Source organism: Trichechus manatus, unplaced genomic scaffold, assembly GCF_000243295.1.
Source record: "Trichechus manatus latirostris isolate Lorelei unplaced genomic scaffold, TriManLat1.0 scaffold00181, whole genome shotgun sequence".
Classification (NCBI taxonomy): Eukaryota; Metazoa; Chordata; class Mammalia; order Sirenia; family Trichechidae; genus Trichechus; species Trichechus manatus.
The window spans coordinates 915,185-924,240 of NW_004444117.1; the positions used below are offsets into that span (position 1 = coordinate 915,185).

At 38.8% G+C, this 9,056-nt stretch overlaps 1 protein-coding gene across 1 annotated transcript; it reads left to right on the forward strand.

Annotated features, from left to right (window-relative positions):
* Positions 1–3,736: 3,736 nt before the first annotated feature.
* On the forward strand, positions 3,737–4,732 carry LOC105756837 (olfactory receptor 2T27-like). The gene has a single exon (XM_012558683.2). It carries the CDS (start codon positions 3,737–3,739, stop codon positions 4,730–4,732), a length of 996 nt encoding a protein of 331 aa, XP_012414137.2.
* The last annotated feature ends 4,324 nt before the right edge of the window (positions 4,733–9,056 follow it).

Consider the following 9,056-nt stretch of genomic DNA (forward strand, 5'->3'; position numbering starts at 1 on the left):
AGAGAAAAAACGTTCTCAACCTTGACTGGTAATGGAAATTGTGTAGAGAATGTATATGATTGATGTCAGAATTTGATGACTATGTTTGTTACAGGGAAAATATTTGTCGCAGTCTTAGATGTGTATTTGGTAGCCTGCCCACGATTCAGGTCTACAGAAAAGCTGTGTGGAATCATAATATTTCTGTTTGAATATCTGAATGAATCATATCAACTGAATAATGTCATAAACACTTTTGTCTGATCAAAACTAGCATAATATGGAGCAGGCACTCCTCATGATGTTAAGTGAAATGTTAGAGAATGAGAATTATTACATTTCTGGAACCAAATATGATATATTCAAGGATGTGCCTAACTCAGCAATCAAGTAGTATAATCCCTTAATTAACCTGGTTGCTTTTAGAAAAACTGGTGACTGAATTGTGATTTTATTTCAAACTGCCTTGTATGTGCTTACATAGACATAAACACAAATCAGTCTAACCATACTGGCATGTAGTGTTCCTAAAATGATATGAATGTCATGATTCAAAAACTTTTAAAAAGGGCAATAAAATTCTATATGTTAACACTGCACTCCTCCATATGAGTGTCTCTTTTTTCTTTTAAACACAAAAAATTAATAAATAATGGAAACATGTTCAGAATTGACTCAATAAATACCTATTCCACTGAGTTGAATTTAATTATAAAATATGTTTTATTGTTGTAATAATAATTTAATAAATAATACAGAAATCCTTGCTGAGCAACACTTGATTTTTATATTCAAAGAACATTTTCTTAGTCTGGTTGTGCTATGATCCATTGTTTTCACTTCTGAATAAATGACCCACAGTTTGTTTTAGGAAATTGGTTATTAGTTAATAAGTATTTACAAAAAAATTAAGTAAATATTTAAGTATTTTAAAAAGCATAATTAAAAAATGAAAACATTAATGAATTAAACACATTTGAATTCTTTCTCTTTACATGAGTTTAACTTTTGGCTCCAGAATTATTAAACTTTAGCTGCCTTAATTCTGTCATCTGTATTTCTAACCTGTTTGACACTGGAAATCTCAAAATTGTAAACTCATCCGCTTGATGAATATTCATGTATTTTGTAATGGAATGTTGGAGTACAGATAGAGAAGACTGTAGAACAGGGCAGCTGTAATGGTATTGATGATCATTATAGGAGAGGGCAAGTTTTGAGCACGTAGAATGAGCCACACCGCATTTGTTGGTCATGCTCACCTTATGGTGGAGGTCTTTGATTATCCTTATTCTAGCAGACTTTTCATGTCTTTTTAGCAGACAAATGAATTCAACATAAAATATGGATATACACACTGCAACAGACATGTGAAGTTCTAGGCCAAGTGAAGAAAATGGCAGGCCAAGCAATGTGAATAATATAAATATGCAAGAATTCTATGAGGTTATACGGGAATGAGAGAAGATTGCAAACTTTCAGGGTTACGTGCCTCAAACAGATTGAATAAAAATCTGAGTAAGAATGCCAAATTGTTTCTCACTTACTTATGAAATACGACTCTCACAGTCTGTTGACCTGTGTTTTTAACCATGACTAACCCTTCATTGCTTCAGTTCTTCACATTTCCATGAGTTGCTGGGCCCTAAGTTTGACACAGCTCAAATTAAATCTTATCTAATTCTCCAGCTCTCTTTTATGCAGACATTAGTTCTCTCCTCTCTGTTGATATAGCCTTCAAAGGAGTCTTAGCTATAGCATTTGTTTCACTCCTTTAACTGGTGAAATATATGAATGATTCCATATCTAAATTCAGAGGTTACTGAAGATGTAGATCGTATCCTAATTCATTGTTGCCCCCTCTTCAGCACCTAATAGACTATGTGTGAAATATAGTGAATATTCTCAGCAGATGTAGAATGAAGAATGAATGGATGGTAAATATTTTCAAGAACTATTTTAACTGTATGTTTTCCATAATAATGTGGATGCAACTTTCAGAGAGATTAGTGCTTGATGCTCATTAATTACAGAATTAGAGTAAAAATTAGCTCGGTATTTTATATTTCAGCAGATTTATGGTGAAAGCAGTAGTTATGTTACCACGTTTTTTTTTTTCACAAGATAAATTAAAAATGCACCTTCAGAAAAGAAGGATCAACTGAAATCAGAGGATGACATTCCATTATGAAATTTTCTGCTTCAATAATAGACAACAGGATTTCCATGTATTTTGACATACGTGCTGCATCAATGCAGTTCTGCTAGGAAACTCCAGTGCATAAAAAAATTTCCACATGTGCAGCAGTTGTTTTACTGAGATTGAAATAAGGACTCCATTTTTCACTAAGATGACATGGAGAAAAGCTTTATCTCTCACCAAGAATGCAATTTCATTACTAGTGTTTGTCATATATTCTACCTGAGAATGTATATTGATGAACTCCATAGAGTTGGTTCGACCTTCCCAGTAATAAATGTTTATTGGATACATACTCTTTTCAAGTTATTATGCTGGTGTTATTGTGATATAGATAAGTAAAACATAAGTTTAGCACTCAAAATAAAAACGTTATTTGGGAGAAATTATGTACATAGAAAACCATAATAATGTAATACTAACATCTCTTCAATGTTTACTACATATCAGACACTGTTCTAAGTGGTTTATTTGTATTAACTCATTTAAGCCTCACAGCTATCCCATGAAGTCCCTTGGTTAACCTCCCTTTTTAAAGATAAGGAAAGATAGTCACAGGTAGTAAGTGATGGAGCTGGGTTTTGAATCCAAGCACTCTAGCTTCTGATACATACTCTTAACCTCCAAGCTACACTGCCTCTCAGCTATGCTGATAAATAACGGCAAGTATGATGCAATCAAGGGATTATAGAAGAGTAGATGGAGAATGTTTTCCTCCTTCAAGGTTTAGGAAAGCTTTTCTAGAAGAAGTTATATTTGGATAATCCTTGAAGAGTGAAGAGGACCCCAATAAAGATGGTGACAGATATACTCCTGAGGAGAAATAACAACAAAGTTGGAGATGAAAGTCATGTGGGGAAACCTGAGGGTGTCAATTTGGCTGGTGTTTGAGTTATGAGTTTAAAAATAATAGAACATAAGTTTCATAAGGTAAGTTGTGTTTAACTCATGGAAGATATAAAATTATAGCCTAAAAAATATAAACTTTACTAGGTCAGTAATGAAGAGTGTTGATAGTTTCTGAGCAGAAAAATTATGTAAATCTGAAATTTTCTATTATTAAATTTAGATTACCATGGCAACTAGCCAAAAAAGAAAAGTAGATCAATAGGATATTAACATTATTGCTAAATAATTGATTAGCAATTTTTTAAATGAATTTTAATGAATTAATCAGTTTTTCTTTTCTTTTTGGCACAAGTATACCAAGAATTCATAGCTAAAGTTCATGGCTGTCAGAAAATTTTAGGTGCATATTTCTGGAAAGCGGGTCCACAGTTTTCAGAAGATTCTTCAGTAAACACAAAAAATAAACAAAGAGAAGAAAGAAAGGAAGAAAGAAGAAAAGAAAGAAAAGGAAAACTCAACAAAGGCTAAGAAGAAATGAAGTTAATCGTTCTTCTTAATATTATATATGTAATAAAATTTTAGGCAACTTTCAAAAATATATGATAAAATATCTGTGATGAGACGGTGGCTAATATTATTTGAGAGTTAAGTATTGAGGAGGAATATATAAAATATTTGACCCACAGATTGATGTAAGACCTGTACTGAATGTCAGCTGTTGTAATTCATTTGATTTGTTCCCTAGCCCTGTTATGTTTATTTAGAGACATGGTGGGTGGGAATAAGTCCTCAATAACTGATTTCATCCTTGTGGGACTCTTTCCTGAGTTTCAGCATTCCATTATCTTCAACTTTATGATCATCTTCATCTACATCCTTGCCTTCCTGGGGAACATGCTTCTGATTGTCTTGATTTCGGGTAACTCCCACCTTCATACGCCCATGTACATTCTCCTCAGTCAACTCTCTGTCATTGACTTGATGTTAACTTCTACCATTGTCCCAAAGATGGCCTATAACTTTTTCTCGGGGGAAAGGACCATATCATGGATTGGCTGTGGGACCCAGAGTTTCTTTTTCCTGATGTTGGGAATGTCAGAGTGCCTCATCTTGACCCTCATGGCTTATGATCGCTATGTGGCTGTCTGCAACCCACTGCGTTATCCCACCATCATGAGCCCCAGCTTCTATCTGTGCATGGTTGCTGCATGTTGGATTGGAGGCTCTATAAGTTCATTTATACATACAGTTTACCCTATGCGTTTCCCCATCTGTGGAACGAGGGAGATCCACCACTTCTTCTGTGAGGTCCCGGTCCTCATTAAGCTCTCCTGTGAAGACACTTCAATGTATCAGTTAGTGGTGGTGGTGACAAGCATTGTGCTGCTTGTTGTGCCTTTCAGTCTCATCACAGCTTCCTATACTCTCATCTTCCTCACTGTCCTCAGTATGAACTCTGTCAAGGGCAGGAAAAAAGTCCTGGCCACATGCTCTTCCCACTTAACCATAGTCAGTCTCTTCTTTGGTCCAAACATATTCATCTACATGACTTTCACGTCATCTCATAGTCCAGAGCAGGATCAGGCTCTCTCTGTTTTCAGCAACATCCTCACCCCCATGCTAAACCCCCTCATTTACAGCTTGAGGAACAAGGAGGTGGTGGCAGCTCTCAGCAAGCTGGTGGGGAGATGTGTGGTCTCTTAGCATACGAGTAAAATATTCCAGCTGTGAAAAATGACATATTTGTGGCAATAGGCAAAACTATGGGTCAAGATTTGAAGAATAGGCTTGTGCTGTGTGGTTTCAGGAAACCAAGGTGATTGTGCTCTATGTAAATGGAACTTTTCATATGTCATTTTTCAGGCTTCCAATGGAGATTTCTTTACTTGAATTGTCTGGGGCATTATGAAGTTAGGCAAAAAAAAATATTAAAGTTATTTTGCATTTTAAATTAAATTTAGTCTGAAATATTTATCCAGAATTATTAGAAGTGTCTTACAAATAAAATAAGAACCCATGCTTAGGCCTCAAAACCAACTCAGCTTTTTTGGGTCTGCTTGGCATTAAAACTAGTAAGATTATTTGAAATTCAAAGTCAAATATTAAAATCAACTACAATTATGTGAACTCCAAAAACAAATATTAAAATGAACTGGTATCTTTTGTAATGGAAGTTGTGAAGGAAAGGGGAATGTTAAACTAGTAGATGATGGCGTATATTTATTTGAATGTATATTAGATGTTATAACTCACATTTCTTAGTACAAATATTATTTTATGGTGTACTTGGTTCCTATAATTAGTTATTATAATCTCCGTAACTAAACATATCCAAATGCCATCTTTAACCTAAATGAGAAGATTAAGACCTACATCATGAGTACACAGAACAACTGTGGTTCAATGCCTAGAATCAGAAAACGATGTGATTCTTGCCTTCTCTCCTTTCCTCCCACACTATGATTTCCCCCTGCATCTGGATAAAATCTCAGAAAGTCTCCACAGTTGATATGCTCCCCCTTAGTGAAAATTCCCTGTTGACTTTCACAAGAATAAAAAAACTCCATTGCCTTGGAGTCAATTCCAACTCATGCCAACCACATGTGTTTCAGAGTAGAACTGCATTCCATAGGGTTTTCAATGGCAGTGATCTTTTGAAAGTACACCACCAGGCCTTTCTTCTGAAGTGCCTCTGGGTGGATTTGAACTGTCAACCTTTTGGTTAAACTACTAATGGTTTGCACCACCCAGGGACTCCTAGCTACAAGAATAGTCTCTTTTTAATAACTTTACTAAATTGTTTTTCCTCTTTTAACTATATATACATTTTATAAAAGCTCTACTCCAGATGTAATCAGATGTTAAACCAGCAGGATCATGAAGAGTAGAAAGAAAACAATTTTATTTTTTCTGCCCTCTCTGGGCTCCCAGCTCATGAAGCTTATTCATGCCCTCTGGCACTGCACCAGCTTAATCCCAGGTGTACTTTCTCTATCTTGTGAGAGACTGCTGCTGAGCCCACTTAACTTCATGACTCAGCAAGTGTGATAGAACTCATCTCATAACGGGCAGTTCCTGATGCAGTGTCACTTGGTGATCCATAGTCAAGCATTCCATCTCTACTAGGGCCCAGTCCATTGCCAGGAACTGTTTCTCAAAAGGCAAATAATTTTCTGCTCCAGACGGCATGATCTTGCTCCAGAATCCCAGGGGCCTGTGCTGCAATTCTCCCTCTGAGGCTTGCCTTAGGATCCATACTACATTTTTTCCCAGTACTGACACCTCCAACATCATAGGGTCTGTGGAATCATATGACCCACGCAACAGGGAGCCTACTGAACCTGTGGTACCACACAAAGTAACAGCCTTCTATGTCATCCAGTATGTGAGCTGGAGCAGTATTCCTAGGTGTTTACTTGTTGCCTCTAGAACCACAGTGGTCTACCAGACCCTGTGCTTCCTTCTGCATCATTCAGCAAATTATCTCTTATTTTGGAGTAGGTATTCCAGCACTCCCCTGACAATTGGCCACCTACAACTTTTACTAAAGTGTCAGTTCCCTGAATCTTCATAGCATTTATCCCCTATCATTTGGAGTGCACATGTCTTACCAAGGCCTCCAAGTGTACTAGCCACCTCAACTTACCTTATCAACCTGATGTTATCTGTGTAATGGTGTGACATTCTATGGATGTCCAGATGACCCATATTGATTCAGACTAAATAATGAAAGAGGGCAGGTTACTTAGCATAGCACAGAGACAAAACTGCAAATGAATATTTTTGTCTGTCCCATATGAATGCAAACTACATATATCCTCTTTCTTAATTGGAATGGGATATAATGTATTTGCCAAACTAGCGGCTGCTTACCAGGACACTGAGACATTATTAATATGTTCTGAGAGTGAGGTCCTGTTTGGCATAGCAATTGTGATAAGGATGACTACTTGACTAATCCTGTGGTGTTAGTCCACAGTCATTCTTCAGGTCCCAGCCAGTTTTTGAAACAGTGTGACTGACATATTAAGTGGCGATATGATCGGAACCACAAATCATTCAGGTTTTTATTAGGTTTTGCTTTTCTAACTTGGTCAAGGTAGAGGTTTCCGATTTTTCCTTGGCCTTGCCCACTATGATAGGTCTTACCTCACAGGCTAATGCCCAAATGTGGGAGTTACTCCAAATGCCAAGTATATTAATTCCAATAGAAAATTTGGGGACAGGAAATGACCACTGGGTGGGCTCATGAACAAGTGGGCTTTAGCCAAAATTCCATTTATTTGAGCTGCCCCAACGCTGTAAGTCCTCACTCTAACATAATGAGTTAATGATGCTTTGGGTCTCTGGGTATCAATGACATCTCAAACCCTGCATCTAATAGTTCTCAAAATGTTTGGGTGTTCCTCTTCCCAAAGTGTACCAAAAAAATCAGTACCCACCAAACCGATTCTGACTCATGGCAACCGAATGTGTTTTAGAGTAGAACTGTGCACCATAGGATTTTTAATGGCTCTAATCTTTTGGAAGTAGATAACCAGGTCTTTCTTTCAAAGTGCATCTGAGTGGATTTGAACCAGGGCTTCAAATTTGAATTTCTAAAAAGTTCCTAGGCAATGCTAATGCTGCTGGTTGGGAGTAACATAAAGGAAAAACCAGGGAGGCAGGGCCAAGATGCAGGAGTAGTCAGATGCTTCCAGTGATCTCTCTTACAACAAAGACAGGAAAAAACAAGTGAATCAATTATATACGACAGTCTAGGAACACTGAACATCAAAGGCAAAGTTGAGGAATTGAACTGAGTGGCAGGGGGAAGGAGAGATGGTTAGGAAGCAGCGAGGAGTTGCCATACCTGACCTGGCGGGAGCTGGAACCCTTCAGCCCAGATCAGCTCGGGGGTGAACAGTGAGGCAAGCAGCAGCACTTGGGAGGAGTTTTCAACATCAAGAGAGACCCAGTGGCACAGAGTCTAATCAGCCATCCAGAACCAGTGAGAAGCAGCCCTTAATCGGTGAAAGATAAGTACTTGTATCTGGCCTACTGCACGGATCAAAAACACCCTCCTTAGGGAAAAATCTCTCCCATTTACCTCCCACTTCCTGCTCTGCACTGGGTCTGGGATGGCTTCAGTGATTGCCAAGACCCCTGGGCTGGAAGTAGGAACTGTCACCTGCCTTAAGCCATTCTCCCAGCCTTGGAGAGGGAACAAATTAACAATGAGGGGAAAAAGTAATCTACTGGCTCCCCTAACCCAGGAACTCAGGGTAGACACAGCTCCTTTGCATAGGCACAGGCATAAAGGATCCATGGACTTTGAGTGCCTTTCTCCTTCATAGACTTATGTGGGCCCATTTCAACAGCATAGATCCTCATTACCACACTACAACAGGGAGTATACCTGAAGTCGAACATCAACTGTTTCAGCTGTGAAGTGGCAGGTTTGTGATACTTGACACTGCTCTCTGGTCATTAAGCAGTGTCTTCACCTATCCACATCAGGGTCAGGAGGACTGGTGGCTCCACTCATGCCACCTAGCCACCTACAATAGGGGCGCAAGAATAAGAGATGCCCCCCAGCCAACAGCTTTGGGTGCTCATAGTCCAGCTGAAAAACCCACCCACCTACACACTGTAGGGAACAGGGACACACTTTCCTCCTGGGCAGTCGGGGCAGCTGTCAGCCCCCTGCCTTGCTCAGGGTGTGTCCCCCTGCTGCAGCCAGATTCCGGTGCCTACACCAATCACCCATGCCTGTCTAGGACTGTAGGTGACAGCCTGCATGACACACTTAGTGACTGACTACCTGGACACCTGAGCTGAATCCATACAGGTGGAGTGGGCAGACTCCTAGGCTCACATACTTAGTGGCAGGTCTGGCCACCTGGTGGCAGCATGCTGGAGCTTCAGGGGCACTGGTGATTAGGCCAGTGCACACGAGCAGCCTATTTGGGCACATCAAAACAAAACAAAACAAGAAGCTAGGACACAGTAAGCAAACATAAAATAAATAAATATAATAACTTACTGA